A 24,802-nucleotide genomic window follows, 5' to 3' on the forward strand; every position below is an offset into this window, starting at 1 on the left:
GGATGCCCTTTTGTGGTTAAGTATAAGCTGCATCATCAGGGTATCATTTTCAAACTTGAGAATACAAATGAATGGAATGCCCAAGGGTCCATGAGCAGCACTACTTAGGAAGCCACACGTGTACCTCCGGGAGGCGTGCATTAGCGTGGAGAAGGTTCACAGCTTGAACTCCAAAGTGCTTCAGAGGATGCTCCAACTCACCCCTGACCTACAAAACCATCTTCCACTTAGATCAGTAATAGTGCTTTACTGCACAAGGAACTACATCACAGCTGAGCTTGTGGAGCTCCTGTGCACAGGGCAGCACTCTCATGCCTTCTGGAATCTCCTTCTCCATCTATTGACACCTTGTGGTTTCTCTGTTTTTAACAAAACATCTCTGTGAAGCCCTCAAGCCCAAGTGACCGAGTGTCTCCTCTCAGTAGCATCTCTTGTAACAGCTCTTCCGTTCTGAGCTCATAGGGGACTACTCTCTCCTTCATCGTCCACTGGGATGGGTCAGCTCAGTGGCTCTGTATAAGAGACATTTTACTAAGTGTCTGAAGGACGGTAAGAAAGGAAGTCAATATGTTACCCAGGACAAGAATGATGACCTGGAAGAAAACCTTCCAGACACATTTTGTCCTTTCAGATCTCGAATTAAAGGACTTTGGAACAGCCCATAGAAAGCACTTTGTTTTTGCCGAGTGTTTAAAAGATGTGTGTGGGGTTTGAAAGTGAGCTCTTTGGTATGTTATGTACTTGGACACATTCTGCAGCTTGTCTGGGTGTTAGGAGACAGAAGGCAAAAGAAGAGGCTCCTCTCAGAGCCCAGGCACTCAGTGCTGTGGCCACAGAGCCACACAACGGGCAGCCTTGCTCCAACACCTCAGTGTGCGAGAACACTCCTAAACAGGATGGTATGGTCTAGAAGGGACTTTCTTAAAGCCACAGACACTATAAACATTAGTTACTTCAATTGGGGGCTATAATGAGATGCCAGTCCATTCTCCTCACCACTGTGTAATCCTCTGTTAGTCTTCGTGAAGTACTGGCTCCTGTCACTGTAGATTTCACCTGTTCAGAGGTGACATTATTTTGAATCAGTGACATCATTTACACCCTAGAACATGTTAGTATCTGTGGTGGTAGAAAACTGAACCTGAAGGGAGGCCTGGTGGCACTCAAAGAATAAGCAGGCGACCAAGATGAGACTCGATAGCCTATGACTGTAAAGTGGGGGAGGAGGTCCCCCTTGGTCATAGACCTAGGGGAGGGGAATAGGGTGAAAGAGTGAGGGAGGGAGGGAGGAATGGGAGGATACAAGTGATGGGATAATAAGTGAGTTGTAATCTAAATAAATTAAATAATAATAATAATAATAATAATAATAATAATAATAATAATAATAATAATAATAATAAAGCTCAGGCTGTTTGGCAGGACTGAAGACTTAAGTAGCTCTGGTCAGGCCCAGGTGCATTTGATGAACTACAGTCTGGAGAATGCCCATAGGGCATCATGATCTGTCAGATGGAGCCATCATAGTTATCACCACCGAGGACCCCGGGTCTCCAAAAGGCACAGCAAGGAAGGGGCCCTTCCTGGTTCTGGGGATGAAGGCAGCCTGTACCTACTTGCATCTAAAGCCAACGGCTGTTTCAACTGCTTGGTGCTTCTGTTAGACATTTTGAGTATCACCCCTAAGTGCTCTCTTCTATGAAGAACTATGGAGATGCTATGCAGCTGCTTAGCAGGTAACCAAAGAAGGCAGGAGAGGCTATAGGAGGAAAGGCTGCTGCCTCAGAGGTGTGCGGCAGCCCCACATGCTAGCACTCTTGTGTCAGCTTCAAGGATGAGGTACAGTGCAGCCCTTGGAGGTCCCAGGACTTCAGCAGACCAGAGCAGGATGGCCACTAGGGGCTGCATGCCTAGGTCCTTGTCCGTGTTGCTTGTCTGGTAGATCAGGAGCCTCCTGGTCAGGTGGATCAGGACTGGTCTTGGCACATGAGAACTACTCTCTTAGAAGCAAGGTCACAGGGCCCTAGAACCAGCTCTGTATTTTCTTTTTAAAAAATATTTTAAAAAATTATTTATTTATTCACTTTACATCCTGGCCATAGCCTTCTCCTTCCTTTCCTCCCAGCCCTGCCTCCTTCCCTCTTCCCCCATTCCTCAGAAAAGGGGAGCCCCCTCTACCCACCCACCCCAGCTAGTTGCATCGGGACTGAGCTTGTCTTTTTCCCCTGTGGCCTAGTGAGGCATTATTTCCAGAGGGAAGTGATCAAAAAGCATGCCATAGAGCCCATGGCTCCTGCTCACCTCACTAGGCGACCCAAATGAGTCTGAGCTGCCCATCAGCTACATCTGTGTAGGAGGTCTAGGTCCAGTCCATGCATGGTCCTTGGTTGGTGCTTCAGTCTCCACAAGTCCCACAGGGCCCTGGTTAGTTGGCTGTTGGTCATTTTGTGGAGCTCCTGCAACCTCTGGGTCCATTTTTCCTTCTCTCCCCACTTTTCCACAAGACTCCCTACGAGTCACCCAATGTTTGGCTGTGAGTCTCAGCATCTATTACAGTCTGCTACTGGGTAGAGCCTCTCAGAGGACTATTCTGCTAGGCTCCTGTCTGCAAGCATAGCAGAGTATCACTAATAGTGTCAGGGGTTGGCTCTCTCCCATGGGGTGGGTCTTGGGTTGGGCCAGCCATTGATTGGATATTCCCTCAATCTCTGCTCTATCTTTATCCCTGCATGTCTTATACATAGGGTAAATTTTGGGTCAAAGTTTTTGTGGGTGGGTTGGAGTGAGCCTCCCTCCACTAGGAGTCTTGTCTAGGTAGAGGGTGTCCTCTTCAGTCTCCATGACCCCTCCTACTAGAGGTCTCAGCTAGAGTCACCCCATATCCTCCCAGAAGCCTACCCTATCTTAGGTCTCTAGCTTGTCACAGAGATGCCTGTGCCCACCGTTTCTCCTGCCCCTGCTTTCCCCAGGTCTGGTCTCCACCCTCACTTGTGTCTGTGATCCCTCTCCTCAACCACTTCTTCTGTCTATTCTACTTCCCCTTATAAGTGAGATTTAAGCATCCTCCCTTGGGTCTTCTTTGTTACTTCTCTTCTTTGGGTCTGTGCATTGTAGTATGTTTATCCTGTGCTATACGGCTTATGAGTGTCTTTCTGGTTCTGGGTTACCTCACTCAGCATGATCCTTTCTAGTTCCATCCATTTTCCTGAATATTTCATGATTTCCTTGCTTTTAATAGCTGAGTAGTATTCTATTGTGTAAATGTACCACGGTTTCTTTATCCATTCTTCAGTTGAAGGACATCTAGGTTGTTTCCATACTCTGGCTATTACAAATAAAGCTGCTATGAATATAGTTGAGCAAATGTCCTTGTTGTATGGTGGAGCGTCTTTTGGGTGTATGCCCAGGAGTGGTATATCTGGGTCTTGAGTTAGAGCTATTCCCAATTTCCTGAGAAAGCACCAGATTGGTTTCCAAAGTGGCTGTACAAGTAATGGAGGGGTGCATTTCCAGTATTTTTCCGAACCTATGCACACCTGTTCTTGGATGATGTGGGAAGGAGCAGGATGGATGCTACGGAACCTCTGGTAGCAATTAAACAGCTTTACCTGGTGGGAGGCTGGGCTGGAGCTCATCAGCACTGTGGGTGTCAGTGTCTCTTTGCTTAGAATGCTCTAGTGATTTGAATGCAGTAGAAGACATTATCTGGCCATAGATGGGCTCCGAGCAGGGAGCTCAGCCCTGGGGCAAGGCAGGTGGGAGGCAAAGGTTCAGTGCTGAACCCTTGGTGCCAGTTAAGCAACGTCTTCCTGTGCATGGAGGAAGTGTAGAAGGACTGTGTGTGTGTGTGTGTGTGTGTGTGTGTGTGTGTGTGTGACTTTCTTTGAGACAGGAGCTGACACACTCTGGAGGTCAAGAAGCACTGACTCTCTTCTCATAGCCATTCTTTTCTATAATCTTTTGCTTTGCTGTTCAAAAATGAATTATTTCCCAAATGCCTGAGTCAAATGCCCAACAGCACAGAACTGTCCAAGTTCTGTCTTCAGGGAAGGCAGGCAGGGCTAGCTCTTGACACAAGATGAGTCAAAGGTCAAAGATGTGTGCCCTTGCCTTGAGATATTCCTGAGAAAGAGGGGGGAGGGGGAGAGGGAGAGGGAGAGGGAGAGGGAGAGGGAGAGGGAGAGAGAGGGAGAGAGAGAGAGAGAGAGAGAGAGAGAGAGAGAGAGAGAGAGAGAGAGAGAGAGAGAGAGAGAGAGAGTCTTCTTTGGCACCTTGGAAGGTTTACTGTGACCTCTAGGTGCTTTGTGATCTGACCCCTGTGTTGAGTCTCAACTCCAAGGTATGTTGACCTCAGGTGTGGGAAACAAACAGAAAGGACAGAGGACACATCAGAGCTGGGAGGATTTGACTATCTTCAACTTCCAGCTCAGAGTGTTATTGTAGTTTTGTACCATAATATCAATTTCAAGCTAGGTCTGTGTTGGAATTTTCTGTCTGTGAACTGTAGCTCTGCAAGGATTTGAATTATCACATTGCCTGAGTGAACATCATTCTGAAAGCTGAATGCCAAGTCTCCACATGGGTGAGATATGCTGACCTAGCCTTCCTGGCTCTAGGCCCTGTTTCTGAATTTCCTCCATCCCCAGCAGGCACTGACTCCAGCATGAAGTCCAATGGAGAAGTGTCCACTGTGTAATTAAGTGAGAGATATTTCAATTTTTCTTCTAAGTGTTTGGCATTATCTGTTTAAAATGATAGCTATTATCAAAAATTATCATCACTCATTTATTTCTTAGCAGATGCTTAATTAAAAACCCCCTAAACTATTCTGAGATTTAGCTAGGCAAAATTTATGTTGACTTGAATTAGCATATTACAAACCAGAATGACTTTGAACAGAACATATATAGCATTTCAAATGTTCTAATTAAAAAGGAGGAAAAAATTGAATTCCCTCCCCTACCTGCAATAGCCTTATGCATTCAGGGCAATTCTCCACAAATTAGAAAAAAAAAAAAAAAATCCCATCAAGAGTAACTAGAGGAGCTCCGGAAAAGCTTCCAACTTCCACAAAGGCTTTTCTCTAAACTGACACTTAACAAGATACAGAGTATTTTAGGTAGTGCCTTTTCATACCAAGATATGAACAGCATGTGAGGGCTGTGGGGTGTCCTATTAGCAGTACTACAGGCAGTAATGCACTGAGTCACTGAATTACCTCTTATGAGCTTGCTGTCAGCATCAAATGAGCAAGAGCAGAGCCTGGCTAAAAACACTGCCTTGCTGGGAAAACATGGCATTCCTCTATCAAAGCTTAACCGGCAAAGAGCTAAGTGTCTCAGCCTCTCCCAACAGCCCCAGTGATCCCAAGAGTTGCCCATTTGATGCTTACAAGTTGTGGTTAGGGTGAGAGTGGCCCCATAGACTCATATATTTGAATACTTGGTCCCCAGTCAGTGGAACTGTTCGACAAGGATCAGGAGGGTGTGGCCCTGTGGGAAGAGGTGTGTCACTAGGGGTGAGTTTAGAGTTTTCAAAAGGCCTGTGCTACCCTCAGCCTCTCTCTCTTTGTCTCTCGCTTGTGGATCAGGATGTGAGCTCTTAGTTACTGCTCCATTTCCATGCCTGCTGCCATGCTCCTTGTCAGGATGGTCACAGATCCTAAGTCCCTGAGACTAAACCAATAACCTTTTTTTTTCTGTAAGGTGCCTTGGTCATGGAGTCTTATCACAGCAATGGAAAAGTGGCTAAGACAGACACGTTAGGTTGTTACCAGCCCCACTTTGAGAGTGGAAACCAAAGCTCAGGCAGCTGTCTGTACAGATGGGTGGTTTACAGCAGGCCTAGTACCATACTGGGTGGAGGCTTACATGTCCTCTGATGGAGCAGTGCACTTATATAGTCCCTGATGGGTACTCTATGGAAGTTGTCACATCAGGCCTGTGATTATCTCACAACCACTAGTTATGACCACAATTTTGATGATATAAATGTGTGGTCACAGGTAAATACTGAATCAATACGCTTTCTAAACTCAGAGTAACACACTCAGGAATAACAAGTCAGGAGTTTGGACAATTTTGAAAATGAACTCGCATAAGTCTGGCACCTGCATGGAGACTTAGGACTGAGATGTCATCCACATGTGTGTTTGCAGAAGCTCGAGTGAATGAACCCCTTCTCAAAGGACTTCTATAAACTAACAAGCCTCTGGGACCTCAGGATTAGCTCATTTTCTCAGTCACTAGAAAGAACTAAGAAAGCTATAAATTACTTTTGTGCCAGAGAAGTAGTTCAGTTGTTAAAAGCTATGGTTAACAACCAAAATGTCAAAATTTACTTTTTTCTATTGATGAAAAACCTAGAATCCAACTCTCCTCCTGGACATAAACATATAAACTTATATAAGTTTATATAAACATATAAAATGATGTAAGCAGGACTAAGTCCAATATAACATAATTTTATCTTAGATTATTTTGTGTCAATTGTGCATAAGGATAAGGTTTGGTGTGATATTTTAATACATGTGTATCCACTGGTCCAGACATGTTCTACCCACTCATACCAGCCCCCCGCCCCCCGTCCTGTATTAGTCACAGTTCTCATTGCTGGGACAAAGTACCTGACAGAAACGACTCCAGTAGGGGGAGGGGAGGGTTTATTTTGGCTCATGGTTTCAGGGGGCTCAATCCACCCATGGAGGAGAAGCCACGGTGGCAAGAGTGTGAGGTAGTTGGCCATGCATTTGCATGGGCCCTGAATCTGCACCAGTTAGTTGGTCCTGTCCAACATGAAGACAGCCCCTGAAACTATTACTCTATCACTGGCAGAGGCTTTGTGGGAATGGAAGTTATCTGATTTTACTTGATAAGGATGAAGCCATGTTTTAGGGGAAAAGGATAAGAAGCTCAGCAGCTGGTCCTGTCTTAAAGGAGACATGATTGCTGAATGGGAGTACTGTGAACAAGTTGAGCAATGCTAGCGTCAGGACCTGAGCTCTGCCAGAAGCCAGCAGATGATGTTCTGCAAAGGCCATTTCCCTCCCCAGCTGCTTTGTTGGCATATGGCCTTTGGACTAGGAGGCTTTCCTTGCTTACTGGGGCTATTTGTTCAGCATCAGTGAGAACGTGGTTGCACCGTGGAACACATGATCAAGTGACTCTCATATAATAGGGGCCTCAAGTAAAACACTCTCCAACTAAATGTCACATCAGGAGTTGTTGGGTAGGAGGGCCTGGGGAGTTAATTATAACACATCCCAGCTTATCAGACACCAAAGCAATCGATCAGCCAGAGGCCTCTAAGAAGGAGGGACTAGGGTCTTGGAGGGACCAGGGGCCAAATTCCAATGAGAAGACAGTAAATGTCATTCAAGGAAGAGGAGAGCGAGAGTGAGGAGCCTGCATCCTGCCAAAACAGGGAGCGGTCTTAGGCTGTGCTGCCAGGAGGTTAAACTATCTGGAGACACTAAGGTGAGCCTAGACAGAGGGAGGCCTGGAAGTAACAGCGGACAGACAGACAGACAGACAGAGCCCTACCTTTTCCCATTTGCTTCTTCTTTCTCAGAGCTTTGGACTGAACAGTGTTTCCCCAAAGAATGGCGGCTGGGATTCTGGGCCTCAAGAAGCTGACGGAAGATGCAGAGGAACCAAACAGGAAACAGGACCTTAGTCCTGCAACCACAGGACCAGAATCTGGAGCAGCACGCTCAGTCATAGTAGTTTTTTCAAGACCCCCAAGCAGAGGCCCCAGTCCATCTGTCACCAGACCTGACCCATGGACACTATGGGGTGGAAAACAGTGTTGTCTCAAACAGGGTAGTTATGGTAATTTGTTAAGTAGCAGAAGGAAAATTTTAATACTACATCTCAGAAAGGTTCTGGGGGAGTGCAGCTCCCCCGACCCCAGAACCGCGTAGGACTTTATGTGGCTGAAGTATATGTGTGCATGCTTCATGGAATTGGAGAAAGCTCAATGCATCTGTCAGGTTTTCAGAATACCGCACCCTAGAGGGAGAAGGCATACTCAGGGGTAGGTGGAGAATGAAGACTCAGCATGAATCCAGCGGTACGAGGTGTGTGGGCTCTGCACAGTTAGGGAGGTGTTCCCACCTGCTGATACTGCTCAGGTTTGCGCAAATAACATCAAAATAATCAGTTGAGTATGGACATGTTCAGAAAATACTCCTTTTTTGAACATAATCATCAATGTTAGCAAGCTCGTAAGATTTCCCTATCTTCGTAAGAGCTTCTTTTTCTTTATCTTCCGAATGGCAGCTTATAGAAATTAAGTGGGCTGTATTCACAATTTGCAGCATTGTAGGAGAGAAATGATCTCATTACTCTTGACTTCAACATTGCAGGGGAAACAGATTAGCAATGGTTATGCTAAACGTGTCACAGACAAGCTTTGCCTCTACATATTTTCCTGTTGGGGATTACAATTATATACGAAAGTTGTAAGTTATGATTATCTCACCTGCTCCCATTCAATTACACCCTCCATGGCTGTACACCAACGTGTGACCCTGCATAGGGGCCCCAAGAAACAGATTGTGAGCATCAGGAAAGAAGTCATTAAAGTTGTCTCATTTTAAATTGGAAATGATTCCTAAACATTACCAAGGATAAATGTTGCAGAGATTAAGGCTGAGAATCCAGTGTGCTAAGTCAGAAACAAAATGGGATATTAAGCACAGAAGAAACTGAGGTTTGAATGAACTCATGGCTAGGTGGGTCCAGGTGTACTGACTGTAGCTCATCATCCTTGTTCATCATTCATAACCTACCCCCACCTTTTCTAAGGTTTTTAAAAAGTATCATAAAGCGTGGGAAATAACAGGATTCATAATAACATTCACACACATGTACATGTTGTACCTTGGTCATGGGTTCCCTCCCACAACCCTTCCCTGTGCTCCTTTCTGTTTCTGCTACCCATTCCTCTTTCCAAATGGTGCTTCTATACTTTTAGGGCCAGGAGGGCAGAGGGATAAGAGCATACAGAGCGTCTGCAAAATCAAGTGATGGGACCACGGATTAGAACGTGCTACCCATTAACAGATTTGTTGTGTAAGGTGATGTAAATCAGGGGCATCCAACCTTTCAACATCTCAGGGCCACAGTGGATGATGTGTCTTGGAGCACAAAGTAAATACGCAAAATGCTAACAAGAATCGATGCACATAAAAATGATCTGTGTATGATTTTCACAATCTCTACCAGCACAGATGGAAGAACCCACATGATTATAGTAATTATGAAGCATACTATAGAGAAAGCAAGTCCCATATTTGCTATAATTTAATAAAGAAAACATATATATAATTAATAAAACTTCATGATTTATTCATTTATTATAAAACAAGTGGGATATTCAACATCTTACTTGTGAGAGAAAGGCATCAGTATCTGGTTTGATAGATGTAGCTGCACTTCTCAGTGAGTCCTCAAAGTGTTCATCAAATATCTTCTTCTAATTTCACTCTAAGTGTGCTCCATTCTTGAAAATAGTTGCTCACATATGTAAAAGGCATGACTGTGAAATAAGGGATATTTATTTATGGGAGGATGGAACTTATAATGAAGAGATATAATAAAAAGTTTCTTTGCTGGGCATGGTGGCATACACTTTTAATCCCAGCACTGGAGAGGCCGGGGCAGATGGATCTCTGTGAGTTGGAGCCAGCATGGTCTACAAAGTGAGTTCTAGGCCCCCCCCCCATAAATATACCAAAATACTTATATTTTCCTGGACCATATAGAATGTTTCAAAAAATCTAATATCAAAAGAATGAGGCTACAATTTTCCACTACAGCACTATGTTTAGTCAATGTATCAAAATCCAAAAAACTGTTGCTTGCCATAATTTCAGTTTCATCTGAAAGCTGTCATGATTTGAAACGTATTGATAAGTTGGTTTTCATCTTGATGACACATGCTGGAGTCATTTAAACAAGCAGCCGAATCCACTAAAAATGCTAAATCTGTAAATCTGTTTCCATTGTCAAGTTCTGGCATAAATTTTGATGTCAGAGGAGCTTGATGATATGTTACACGTCATAAATCTTTTAACATTTGGCTTCCCCTTGGCTGTCTCACTCCTGAGGAGCAGCACTGGCAGTGGGCATCGACGATGCTGGCTTCCCCTTGGCTGTCTCACTCCTGAGGAGCAGCACTGGCAGTGGGCATCGACGATGCTGGCTTCCCCTTGGCTGTCTCACTCCTGAGGAGCAGCACTGGCAGTGGGCATCGACGATGCTGGCTTCCCCTTGGCTGTCTCACTCCTGAGGAGCAGCACTGGCAGTGGGCATCGACATGCTGGCTTCCCCTTGGCGTCTCACTCCTGAGGAGCAGCACTGGCAGTGGGCATCGACGATGCTGGCTTCCCCTTGGCTGTCTCACTCCTGAGGAGCAGCACTGGCAGTGGGCATCGACGATGCTGGCTTCCCCTTGGCTGTCTCACTCCTGAGGAGCAGCACTGGCAATGAGCATTGATGATGTTGGCTTCCCCTTGGCTGTCTCACTCCTGAGGAGCAACACTGGCAGTAAGCATCGATGATGCTGGCTTCTCCTTGGCTGTCTCACTCCTGAGGAGCAACACTGGCCGTGAGCATCGCGGATCTTAGGTCATTTCTGGAATCGACAATGACATAATCCTTGGTTCTTAGGAAATTCAGGCTTGATGACAATTCGCCTGACCTTATCTAGTCTTAATGACTCTGCGCATGCATTACCAGGAACCACCAAGATATGCTGACAATGGACAAAAAAAATATTGCTTTAAATTTCTTATGTGTATGCTTCTCCAGTATGTGTTTATGTACACCATGAACATGCCTGGTGCCCACAAAGTTCAAAAGAAGGCATCCAACGCCCTGAGCCACCATGTGGGTGCTAGGAACTGAACCTAGGCCCTCTGCAAGATCAGCAACTGTTCTTAACTGCTGAGCCATCTCTCTAGCACCTGCTTCAACTTGTTTTATTGTTTCTTATAACCCTCTTGATTTAGCTGTGTCCTTTACTACAATTAAAAAATCCATTTATCTAATGGCTTTATATTATCAATACCTCTAGTAAAAATGGCAAATTCAATGATATTAGTAGCATTAGTATGGCCATCCATTGCCAAACTAACTTAAATTTAGCTCCTCTACTCTCCAAAGCTTGTCAAGAGACTGTCCATTTCTTCAGTTTGCCTGGCTATAGTCTAGGGAGACAACCTGACTTTAGAGATCTCTCCCTCTTTTCAGTGCACATTACATCTGCCGAAACATCTCCACATAACCTAACAAAGTCACTACCAGAAAATGGTTTTGACTTCATTTTTTTTCTCTGATTAAAGATGTGACCACATAATTGGCTTTTACAATAGAATTTGTTTTGGTTGTGTGTGTATGTGTGTATGTGTGTGTGTGTGTTAGGGGCTGGGGAGATGGCTCAGTGTCTAGCAGTCATTGCTACTCCTCCTCTGGAGGATTTCAGTAGATTCCCAGCACCCACACAGTAGCTCACAACCAGTTCTAACTCCAGTTCCATGTGGGTCTGATGTTCTTTTCCACTTCCATGGGCACCATGCACAAACATATACCAGGCAAGCATTCAAATGATATTCTCTGGGAATCTGAACAAATCTCCTTAAAGAAAGCAGTACTTGTTATTTGCTTTAACAAAAACAAACAAACAAACGCAGTCATCTGTCTCCTTTTTGTTGAGCAAATTTTTTTCATCTGTGCTTTTTCTGTTTTGGTGTTTTGTTTTAGATACTGTAGAAGCTATATTGAGCTTAGCAAAATAATGATAGATAAGGGACTATATTTAATTTTATTATGAAAATTAATTGATAGGAAAAGAGGAGGCTAAGCTTGGGCAAGTGGGAGGGCTGCCTATAAAGAGTGGTGGGTGACACATGGCCTGGCGGGGGACAGAAATACCTTAGTTACTCAAATGAGAGCACTGGCCCATCTTCTAACACCAACACCTCTCCCCTGTAACAGTCAGTGAAAATGGCACTGCTAATGGCTGCAGGCCACTCGCCAAGTCACCATGAGCACATGTAATGTCTGATGGCTGTTATGTTTAAAATTAAACTGTTTATGTTCAGAACACAGCACACAGGAAGCTTCATACCACCATAAATGAGTTTAAGTATCAAGAACATAACACATATTTTATTTTCCCTGACACTGTGACACAGTTTGGTTATTTAGTGTTTGTGCTTAAACATACAAGTTGAAAAGAGAGAGAGTGTGTGTGTTGGGCATGGTGGCTGGCACACATGCCTCTAATTCTAGGCAGAGTCAGCTGGATCTCTGTGAGTTCGAGGCCAGCCTGGTCTACAGGGCGAGTTCCAGAACAGCCAAGGCTACACAATGAAACCTTGTTTCAAAACCAAACCAAAATAACAAAAACAAAACAAAACAAAACAACAACAGCAAAACAACAAAGAGAGAGAGTGAATGAAAGAAAAAAAACTCTTATTGTTTCTAAGTAAGTAAGTTTATAATTTTGTGTTTGTCTATGTTCATAGCTGTCCTGGATATGCAGCCCCGTACCTGTGAGTGTGACACCTCTCAATTGAGCTAGGTGTGGTGGCAAGGCTCGGTGCCAGTACTTGAGAAGGTGTGATCTTAGCACTCACCATTTAAAAACTGGTGGTTGTTTCCATAGTACAAAGAAAGAGAATTCACAAAAAGCAGACTACACGATTTCTAGTGTAGATAAGCAAAAAGAGAACAAATTAACCAAACTACTTAAACTTTTGGTACCCATATAGACCTTGTGATACCCATAAGGCATTTGAAAAAGTACTAAGCTTTTACACACATGTGGCACACACATGTGGCACACACATGTGGCACACACATGCCACAGTGGCTGTCAGAGAAGAGTTTGCAGGAGCGGTCTGGCTGTGCCGTTGTTAGGTAGGCTCTCTCTTGCTTCTGCGGCTGTACTGTACACATACTTCAGGTGAGCTGGCTGGTGAAGTTCCAGGGAATTCTTCCATCCCTGCCTCTCATCTTGGCGTAGGTGTGCTGGGATTACAGGCGCACGTGGGTACAACAGTTCTGGGCTTCGGGGGTCAAACTCTTGTCATCACACTTGCAAAGCTAATGTTTCTACATCTTCTTAGACATCAGAGTTTTCTGACACAAGGTGACTTAGAGCTTTATAACAAGTAGGATAACTTCAAATTGTATAGCTAACTCAATGAATGCTCATTGGGATCAGAAAGAAAATCTAGTTTCATGTAGTAATTCAATATGTAGGTAACAATAAGCAAGTGAAATGCTTCAATTTCCCCAGTTTCCCACTTAGAGTCCCAGATGATGTTATACATGGACACAGAAATAAATAACACAGCAGAAATGTCTTCAGTGTCTCCAGGGTTTGATTCATTAGAAAAATAAATAATAAATAAAAGTCTGTAAGTACAAAAATGCAGTGTCTGCTCACTTTGTATTGTGTTTAACATCTTGTCAAACAACAGACAGCTCTTCTTAAGAGCTACTGATTTATTCACTGTTTTTTTCAGGAAGAATCTGTGTGATCCAATAGTTAAAAAAAGCTGAGATTACTCTGGCATGGTCTGAAAGGTAAAAACAAAGGCAAAACAAACAAAAATAGAATTATAAATAATGATTTTACAGATTTTCAGCCCTTGAGCCCAGAAAAAAACCTGAAACAATCTAATAAAATGCTATCTTGGTATATAAGCTGACAGGGATATGATGCAATTAGGAACAGAAGTTTGTGCCAAGGAAAGAAAGGGAACGTAAGTGGTGTGTACTGGGAGTTGCGCAGCCTTTGGCTTTCATGTAGGTGATGATGTACCAGGACAGCTAGAACTCATCAAGGAGACAAGTCCACAGCCAATGTCACCTGCCACTGGAGTAGAGATGTCTCTCAGACATTTGGCTTTGGTGTCACCCTGGGTTGCCTTTGAGCTCCACGTCCCAGGTTGGACCCACTTCCTAGAACTTACTTTGGGATGGCCCTACTTCTAAAGTTCACAGTTAAGGGGAATACAAGCTGACCTTGAGTCTGGAAGCAGAGGGGACCCCTCCCAAATCTGGTGAGACCCCAGGGCTGCCCGTGATGTGGTCCACTTGATCTTGACTTCCAAACCATGTAGTATATAGTATCTGGAAGGCCTGGTGCTGAGGGAGGGGACCAACTTTCCCTTCATTTCCCATAAACCCTCTGAGATCCTCCTAACACTTTTCCCCTCTAGGGGCAAGGTGTTTTACCTCTCTTTAAGTCTCTTTTTCTCTGCTTGGATAATGTAAGTGAACTACATGGTGAATAAAGAAAGGATAGTTGAGCACAGACAGCCCTGCCCCACCCATAAGTGTCTGAGTGTGACGTCGGTCAGCCAGCAAATGGAACCCGATGTATGAAGGATTTGTGACAACAGCCTAACATGGGGTGTTAGCTTTCCCTAGCACCTGTGTGGTTCTAACATCCTAAAGGCAGTGAGCCTGTACGAACTATTCCTTTCTCAGTGAAGTCTCTGGTTTCAGGAAAGAATCCTTAGCCATGGAGGGAAAGGAGCTAAGGCGGTGGGCGGGACACACGTGTTGTCTGCTTTTAAGTTTAGACCCCAGGGATGACAGACACGTCTACTAGACATCATAAGCTCAATTATGAAGAATAAAGCCTAATCTCAAAGAGATATACAGGCCAAATCTCATTAGATAGGCCTGCATTTAAGAGTAAGGTTTTGTTGTTTGTGAATGGCATAGAAACAATTTTAAGCACACATCTTAAGCTGTGCATGGAGGAAACCTGTGTTTCAGAAACAGGTTCATGTATAAGACTTAGTTCTATAGACTACCTATGGCAAATGTTCCTGAAATAGAATCTGTCTAGTGATCTTAGGGCAGGGCCAGTGGCTTTCAGAATGCAGTCTCCCCCTGTGCTCACTCTAGGCATGTTTCAGGATACACACATGAAGGTCTTAAGTGCCAGAACAGGACAATTAAAAGAAAAGTAATTTATTTTATAAAAAGTTTACATCAGTTTAACATAACAAAACTAGCATTGTACAGTTTTTTTAAAGTTTTAAAAAATATTTTTGGGATGTGTGTGTGTGGTGTGTGGTTATGTGGTGTGTGGTTGTGTGTGGTATGTGTGGTTATGTGCTGTGTGTTGGTGGTGGTGTATATAGTTGTATGGTATGTGTGGTTATGTGGCATGTGGTGTGGTGTGTATGTGGTACGGTATGTGTGGTTATGTGGCATGTGGTGTGGTGTGTATGTGGTATGGTATGTGTGGTGTATGTGGCGTGTGGTGTGGTGTGTATGTGGTATGGTGTGTGTGGTTATGTGGCGTGTGGTGTGGTGTGTATGTGGTACGGTATGTGTGGTTATGTGGCATGTGGTGTGGTGTGTATGTGGTACGGTATGTGTGGTTATGTGGCGTGTGGTGTGGTGTGTATGTGGTACGGTATGTGTGGTTATGTGGCATGTGGTGTGGTGTGTATGTGGTATGGTATGTGTGGTTATGTGGCGTGTGGTGTGGTGTGTATGTGGTACGGTATGTGTGGTTATGTGGCATGTGTGTGTGTGTATGTGGTTATGGTATGTGTGGTTATGTGGCATGTGGTGTGGTGTGTAGGTGGTATGGTATGGTTGTGGTTATGTGGCATGTGTGTGGTGTATGTGGTACGGTATGTGTGGTTATGTGGCGTGTGGTGTGGTGTGTATGTGGTATGGTGTGTGGTTATGTGGCGTGTGGTGTGGTGTGTATGTGGTATGGTATGTGTGGTTATGTGGCGTGTGGTGTGGTGTGTATGTGGTATGGTATGTGTGGTTATGTGGCGTGTGGTGTGGTGTGTATGTGGTATGGTATGTGTGGTTATGTGGCATGTGGTGTGGTGTGTATGTGGTATGGTATGTGTGGTTATGTGGCATGTGGTGTGTGTATGTGGTATGGTGTGTGTGGTTATGTGGCATGTGGTGTGGTGTGTATGTGGTAGGTGTGTTGGTTATGGTGTGGTGTGGTGTGTATGTGGTATGGTATGTGTGGTTATGTGGCGTGTGGTGTGGTGTGTATGTGGTATGGTATGTGTGGTTATGTGGCGTGTGGTGTGGTGTGTATGTGGTATGGTATGTGTGGTTATGTGGCGTGTGGTGTGGTGTGTATGTGGTACGGTATGTGTGGTTATGTGGCATGTGGTGTGGTGTGTATGTGGTATGGTATGTGTGGTTATGTGGCATGTGGTGTGGTGTGTATGTGGTATGGTGTGTGTAGTAATATGGTATGTGGTATGGTGTGTGTAGTTTTGTGGTGTGTATGGTTATGTGGTCTGTGGTGTGTAGTTGTGTGGTATGTGTGGTTATGTGGTGTGGTATGTACAGTTGTGTGGCATGTGTGGTCATGTGTGTGGTAATGTGGTATGTGGTATGGTGTCTGGGTATGCGGTGTGTTGTGTTGTGTGTGGCTATGTGGTATGTGGTGTGCTACGTGTGGTAATGTGGTGTGTGTTGTGGTGTGTATTGTAATGTGGTGTGTATGGTAATGTGGTGTGTATGGTAATGTGGTGTGTGGTGTGGTGTGTGTGGTAATGTGGTGTATGTGGTAATGTGTCTGCTCCTACATGTGCACAGGCAGAAGCCAAAGAAAGACTGCAGTGTCTTCCTCTAGGGTTTCCCATCTTACTCCTTTGAGATAAGACCTCTTGTTGAAACTGAAGCTCATCATTTGGAAGGCCAGCTGGCCAAACATCTGGGATCTATGTCTCTGCACTGCAATGCAGGAGATACAGTGACACGCACTCATTCCTGCCCTACTAGGTGGGAGCTGGGGATTCACACCTAGGGTCCCCTGTATGTGTACATACATACATACGTACATACATACATACATACATATGTACATACGTACATACGTACATACAGATATATCTCCCCACTGAGCCATTGATAACTTCTTTGAATTTTTTAAAAATCCTTTCTGCAGTTTGGCATAAAACCTTATTGTAAATATTTAAATTTGTCAAATACAGAACACAGTAGGTAAAACAAACCTGCTAACTGCTGGCCTGTTAGGTGTGGACCTTGCTTACATGGGAGTACATAAAGCCCCTCTCTTCCAAGGTATGCATCTGTACACCCCCACCCCTCGCGAGTACACTTCCTGTTCATGAGCTTCTTCAGTCCCATTGTCATCTCCAGTTTCTTTTCACATTTCTTCTGTGGCCTGGCCTCTTGCAGATCATCTTTGCTTGCATCTCTTATGATTCCTTATTCATTGTCATAAGGAAGCCTTCATCCTCTATTCTCCCCTCAGCTCCATTTAGGCGACCACTGCCCCCATACTCCTCCATCCCTTCTGAACTAACCCTGACCCCCCCCCCCAACAGGGCCACACACCACGCCTGATTCCCACATACTGCAGTTCATACAGAGTGGGTAACCGAAACAGACTAGAGAAATGAAAGAAAGGAAGATCGCCATAGTAATTTGATACCCTTCCTAGGTGTTCCAATGGTGATTTTTTAAAATAAGGCACCAAGATCTCTGGAAGACAGAAAACTTTACCCTCTACCAAATTAGCAGAAAAGAGGAAAAAAATGAATGATTTCACTTCCAATTAAACTTAGAGCAAGTGACCCCCCAAAACTGATAACTCAAAGGCCAAATATTAGATGGAGTGTATGTTTTTGCATACAACATTAGACATCTTTCTATGCCAACCAGAAGCACACACATGAGGACCGTTTCTCTGCAGGTTCTGTTCCAAGTCTTATGACCACAGTTTTACACTAGGATCTGGAGGAAGTCCTTGCAGAGACAGTGGGGTACTTACCGGGAGGCATCACACAGTGCTCTGGGAACATCTTCAGGGCGCTCTCCAGCCTCTCGGTGTCCTGCAGAAGCAGCAGGGTTTTCATGTGGTCCAGCACGAGCACATCTGAGGGAGGCATGCTTCCAGACTCGAGGAGATGAAGCAGCCCTTCAGCAGTTTCTGTGCACACAGCCGGATCGAGCTCTTTACAAGTGTCTGAAAGGAGTCACTCAGTGTCTTAGTTTCAAGATAAGCCCCAACTCCCTAAAGAGTCCTCAGCTACACATCCCACTCAGGCTGGGGTGTGTGAGATACAACAAGCTACCAGGGCTGGAATAGAGCTCTGGGAAGAAAGAGAACAAAGTGCCACCATTTGAATGACACTGGAAAGCTGGCTTGTTATGTGTCTGACCGTTTAAACACCTTCCAAACATAACACAGTGCTCTGAGTCATAGACAACAGCAGGAAAAACCAGACAAGGAAACTAGGCATAAAGTCATGCTATGGGGTCTTTAAAAACACCAAGAGTAAGAGTTCTGGCTGTTTAGCACAAATCAAGGAAACCCACCCGAGAGGCCAGCTTTGTTTGCTCTCCTGAAGATCTGCTAAGTGTCTATGTTGGAAAGATAACAGCCTTTTTCCTTTGGCTCTTTTTAAGATCTTTTAAACTTTTATTTATTTACTTAATATTTTTAATTAGCATACAAAATAATGGACTCCACTGTGACGTCACCACTCTTTACTGCCCCTAACTAGTCCCTCCTTCTGCTTCCATGTCGCGTATTCGCCACGCCCTCCATTGCCTGTCCCTCCCCACTTTCTTTGGATCACTTCCTTTACCTTATGACCCCTTTCTACTTCCATGCCCTACACATACACATAAATTAAAATTTATATCTCTGTAAATGTTTTTATTTCCTCAGACGAGGGGATGAGATGAGAGCTGTACCCAAGCTTTGGGAATTGATGGCTTGGACTGAGCCCAGAGTGTTTCATCTAACTATCCCTAGGCCTGGAAGCTTCTAGCTTCCAAACAGTCTAATCTTCTGCCAGCCAGGACCTAGAAGGGTTTAGGCTCCAGTCTCCATCTGCTGATCTAGGCCTAGAAGGTTTTCAGCCTTCAAGACTTACTGCTGAATAAGCTCACCCTTTCCTGTTCTTTATGAACTCTGGCTGGCTGGTTCAACTCAACTGCTCTGGCTGAAAACTCTTCTCCAAGCTGATTGATTAAAACTGCTTCTCTTACCACTTCTTGCTGTTCTGTTTGAAAAAACTGCCTGTGAACTCTTAAGAACTGAATTGTGGGCTGGAGAGATGGCTCAGTGGTTAAGAGCACCGCCTACTTTTCCAAATGTCCTGAGTTCAATTCCCAGCAATCACATGGTGGTTCACAACCATCTGTAATGAGAACTGGTGCCCTCTTCTGGCCTACAGGTGCACATGCAGGGCGAACACTGTCCACGTAATAATAAATAATTAAAAAAAAAAACTGAATTGTATGTTAACTGTACTCAATTAAACTGAACTGTACTGTACTCCTGAACTCTACTGTTCTCTCTCTCTCTCCCTCTCTCTCTGCAATGCTCCTAAGTAGCTTCTCTTTCTTGTCTATTCTCGTGAGAGTTGGGTGTATCCTATCTCTGACTTATTCTGTCAAATTTTTCTCTGATTTGTCACATTTACTATCTGGCTGAACTGTGCATCTATAAGCTCATCACCTTTCCCTACATTCCCCCAGTGATGTCATTCAAGTGGGAAATTGAGCCTTGGTGCATCTTCCTCTCAATGTGATCATGGTAGATCCTGACTGGCACCTGTTCTTTCTGGTCCTTAGTTCAGTTGCTAATAGAACATTATGAAAATGAACAATTGTCAACCATGAGAATAAATCTTTATTTTCTTAGATCCCATATAAATGTAGTTAATTAAAAATGCTTACTGAAAACTCTAAGCAGTAAGTTGTATATGAAAAACAAACGTGAGTATGCCTCACGGGGAAAGCTGTGGCTCCTTTACTTCTCTAGGGGCTTATAAAGATGAGCAGCTACTCAAAGCTGCTTCATTTACAAACACAGCCTCAAACACCAACACAACCCAGAGTCTGACTAGAGCGGTAAGGACCAGGAGCGCGATCCACACCTGGAGCCCCAATGTCACTGGCTGTTGCTTCCCACAAGGAACATGGGAGAAATAAGATGTAGGATCCGTGGGCTGGAACGTTAGAAAAAACTGTGATATTCTGGGTTTTGACTCAAAGCTTATTGTTTACTTTGAATGCAGTCATGGTTATTCCCAGCGGTCACCTGTGAGGCGGGCCTCTATGCAGGCCCACGGTGGATGGTAATTGGGGCTAGTTAAAACGGAAAGGTCCACCCACTGTGGGTGAGCGCCATTTCACTGGCTGGGATCTTGGACTGTGTGAAAAGGAGAAAGAGAGTAGAGGACAAGCATTCATCGCTCTCTTCCTCCTGATTGTGGAAGAAAGGACCAGCTGCTTAAAGCTCCTGCTGCCCTCAATTCCCCACCACATGAACTTTCTTCAGTATATGTGAGATAATATTTACAATTAAGTTATTTTTGTCAGGTATTTTATCAGAGCAATGAGAAGAAGAACTAAGGCCAGTACCTCAACATGTCTTATACCACAACAATGTGTGTTTCACTACACTTGCTAGATGCCATTACTCAGAGGGGGCAGAGACACTTACCATCATAAAAATAAAGTTCTTGTGTCGACTTCAGAAAACTGAGGATGCTGTCTGTCTTGCTGTTAGCAAGGTCGATGTCTTCCTGGGTGGTGTCTGCGGCTGAGCTCTCCCCATCGTCTTCGGACTCTCCTCCCGCAACATCATCCACACCCGACTCCCCGGGGCTCTCAGGCTGGTACATGAAACTGACCCCAGAGGCCTTTGCGGCTAAGCCAGCTGCTTTCTTTCTCCTAAGCTGCAGCTTCTTTTTCAGCTTCTTTCTTTTGTTTTTGCTCATTGTGGGCACATCTGAATGCTGTGTGTGCACTTTCTCCTGTGAAAGACCAGGCTGCTTCTCTAATTCTGCTTGCTTTATGACATCATTGAGGTTTTTAATATTTTTCTTTGATTTGTGCTTTCTAATTCTTCTTCTTTTTGGTTGATCAGGAAGATCCGGATCTGTTAAAAAATTCAAATAGGGTACTTTTTTAGGACGATAAAGCCATAACAACCACAGTTAACTTAAATAAAATTTCCCAGGATTCTTACAGTTTTAGTACAAAAGTAATTTAAACAATTTACTTCAGTGATTCTCAACTTTGCCTTAAGTGACCACACCAACTATAGCTTATTATTAACCATGGTTGAATTAACTGACTCCTCCACCCTACAAAAATATACACAAAGCTGTTATAATTATAACACATAGCGTTTTTTAGGGACTAATCATTAGAAAACCATTCTTTTTGTTTTGTGTGTGTGTGTGTTGAGACAGGGTTTCTCTATGTTATCTCGGCTGTCCTGGACTCTCTTTGTAGGCAGGCTGGCTTCAAATTCACAGCAATCTGCCAGCCTCTACTCATAGCATTTTTAAGGAATGTAATTGCTGTTTTATTAGTATAAAATTTAATCTCCCATGGCCCTGGAATCAAAGCATAGGAACTACTCATAATTTGTTTTTCTGGAGCTAGGGGCTTCAGGCTGGCTTTATATCTGAGTTCCTCTTGCTTCAGTCTCCAGCGCGTGTCTCGCCATCTGCTTTCAGGATGTGTGTGCGGCAGTACTGAGCGGGAATAGACACTCACAGTTGACTACTGGAGCTGAGCAGCTCACCACTGAGACACACACAGCCGCCTCGGGAGCAGCACAGCCCTACACAGACAGACCACACCAGGACAGGCAGGACAACACCCAGTGTGAGCATTGTTACTGACACAGGAAGCCTGACCGTGGAGAACTGACTCTTGAGAGTGTCTTTGGAGACTCCTGAGTCTGCATAAGATGACTGTGAGAAATAGAACCCAAATTTCTGCTTTCTATCACACACATCTTACACTTCTAAAGGTCAATGAATACATAGGCTAAGGGCACGACATGTTCTTCTCATGACAGTAACTCATGCACTCTGGGCCCTGCCCCAACAGACCTACGACTGTAAAGCTTGCCCCCATACCTTGTGCTTTGATTTTTAGAAAATTCTAACTTTTAGGAAATTCTAGTTTGAGGTTTCTGAGTTGCACTCTTGAGAAACCATTAACTAAAGTGCTGCTTACTGACCCCACAGGAAACTAACTTCCTGGCAGGATCCCTTCCCCATCTGCATCCTACAGCCCTCCCGCACGCACGGTTACCTCCCACTGAGGTGCTTAGGCAGTTACAGTGTGCTCCATCCACCTTGAAAATCCACTGAGCACAAACCCTTCTCTCTCACCCTTCAGCTTTGTGTCCTTATTGGGGTATTTTGTGTTGTGGGGATGGTGAGCAATTCCACTGCTATTTTTGAGTGAGATTTCTCAGTTTTCTCCTGATATACTTAGCAACTGTATCTATGAAACCTACTGCTACCTCAAACTTGACATGAGGCCAAAACTATTCCTCATTAAATCATGATATTAGATTATGGTCTAGCTCATAAATTGCTTTCCTTAATAACAGGCATTTTTTGAATAGTGTATTTTTCCATTTCATTTGCAAGGATGACTCGATATCAGGCACCTGCTAAGTTCGGCTGACAGATCAATGTTGATTCCAAGTACCTTTGAATTCCTGACCATAAAATGGTTTATTAAATAGTCATGACCCTAAAGTGACTACTGTTTTATGGAATTGTTTTTCTCAGGTTCATTTCACAATAGAAAAAAGTATTCTTACTGGTATATTAAAAATATTTAATGTTATTAATTTTGAGAACAGAATCCATAGATATTTTGTCATCTCAAAGGAAGTTCATCTGGAAGCCAGTGTGACGGGGCCCTGGGTGTGTGGGGTCCTGATTGCTTCTCAGCTCTCTCCAGGTTATCTGTGGGTCCCTCCCTTCTGGAAGCCTCCTTCAGGACTGCAGCTAGTTGCCAACTTTGTTCCCATTGGTTTCTTCCTTTTTCGAGTGGTCATGCCATGATATGAATGGCTGTTGCATTAAGAATGATTAGAGTATTGATCTGCTATTTAAAAAGACTATACAGCACTGATTTTGATTGGTGGCAGTGGCAAAACAGCTCTCAAACGATGTAGTTACCAGACTTTTCCAAATAAATGTGTGTGTGCTAATGAAAAGGAAAACGTAAAGAAGTCACTGTTGACCCAGGCAAGTCTACTGTGGTCACCTGAGGTGGGGTGAGGGCAGACTGCTCCGTTTCTGCTTTGCCCACCTGATGCTCATGTCTAGAGTACTGAACATATACTGCTTTATATGAGGAAAGCTTATCTTAAACTTGAAATTATGATGACATCACAGTGTATAGGCTGCTACGGAGTCTCACACACACATACACACACACACACACACACACACACACACACACACGGTCTTTTCTACTAGCTGGTGAGAGTGGGTAGTATTTTAGAGTTCTAGAGCAGTGTGAGATATATAGTGAGATCTGACATCAAAACAAAAACAAAAACAAATAAAAAATACTGCAAGCAAGCAAGCAAGCAAACAGCAAGTTAAACAAAGTTAGAAGGAAAACAAACACAGGAACAGAAAATACAGGGGAAAAAAATCAATAATCACTGACATTTTAAAGAAACACCTGGACTGACAGCTGGTGAGATTTGGCAAGGAGAGAAGGGAGAAAGCACAGCTATCAACATCAAGAGCATTGTTGACATCATTCATGTAAACAAACAGCAGATGCTTTGAACTGCACCATACAACAAGCTAGACTGTCTGCAAGAAATAGAGAATTCAGAGAAAAAAATCAAAATTTACCAAATAGATGAAGAAACAGAAAACCTTAATAGTTTCAAATTCCTCTTAAAAATTAAAGGAGTGGTGGTGATGGAGGGATGGTTCAGTGGTTAGGAACATTGACGGTTCTTCCAGAGGACCCACAGTTCAGTTCTTAGCACCCACATGGTAGCTAATGTGTTTGTAAGTCCATTTCCAGGGGATCCAGTGCTCTCTTCTGGCCTCCTTGGGAACTCCATGTAAGTAGTGCACAGACATATGTGAAAGGAAAACATCCAGATACATAAAATAAAATAAAAAAATGCCAAATCTAGGTTCTTCTGTGAATTCTACTGAACACTTAACAAAACAAAACAAAACAAACCCAAAGCCAGTGTTCATCTTGCATAAGTACTACTAAGAAAAGACAGTGTATCCACAGTTTGTTCTTCACTCTAAAACATGACAAGGGAGGTGTCTTGCTACCTTCCTGATGCTATGACCAAGGCGATTTATATAAGAATTTGGGGCTCATGGAGGGGAGCATGGCAGGAGCAGGCAGGCATGGCACTGGAGCAATAGCTGAGGACTCACATCTTGAGAGACAATCACAACGCACAGAGAGCTAACTGGGAATGGAGTGGGCTTTTTGAAAGCCTCCCTCCCCGTCCCCAGTAACATACCCCCTTGGCAAAGCCATACCTCCTAATCCTTTCTAAACAGTTTCATCAACTTAGGACTGAGTGTTCAACTGTATGAGCCCATGGGGCCATTCTCACTCAAACCATCTCAGGAGGGAGAACAGGGCTCTCGCAAGCATCCCTACAAAACTTTAAGGAAAGCTTAATGATATTAATTGAAAGACTCCTGTGATAGAGAGTATTTAGCAAATTTTGATACCACAGTATGACAAGATCTTAGATCCAATTAAAATCAAGAAGAAAAAGTCAACACATGATAAGCAGCTACAAAACCTCTGTTATTGTCATATGTCATGCTGGCACATTAAAAACCTCAACTTAGAAATAATGAAACTGTGGCTGTTTGCTTGTGGGTCAGCTCTATCCCAGGACCCAGGGAGAACACAGCTTCCGAGGACAAGCTCCTTCCTAACAGGGAAGGGCAAGTTCATCAGTGAGAAAGAATGAGTGACCG

General features: G+C 44.0%; 1 protein-coding gene across 1 annotated transcript in view; it reads right to left on the bottom strand.

Moving 5' to 3' along the window:
- Window positions 1-13,341: 13,341 nt before the first annotated feature.
- Erich1 (glutamate rich 1) overlaps window positions 13,342-24,802 on the bottom strand; it is a 66,434-nt gene continuing 54,973 nt past the window's right edge. Inside the window, exons 4-6 of the mRNA XM_051169702.1 lie at window positions 20,503-20,940; window positions 17,815-18,009; window positions 13,342-13,591 (exon numbers count right to left, since the gene is read on the bottom strand). Coding sequence (XP_051025659.1) covers window positions 13,518-13,591; window positions 17,815-18,009; window positions 20,503-20,940 — 707 coding nt within the window. The 3' untranslated portion in view covers window positions 13,342-13,517. The remainder of the gene's footprint in view (window positions 13,592-17,814; window positions 18,010-20,502; window positions 20,941-24,802) is intronic.

This window comes from Acomys russatus, chromosome 27 (genome assembly GCF_903995435.1).
Source record: "Acomys russatus chromosome 27, mAcoRus1.1, whole genome shotgun sequence".
Classification (NCBI taxonomy): Eukaryota; Metazoa; Chordata; class Mammalia; order Rodentia; family Muridae; genus Acomys; species Acomys russatus.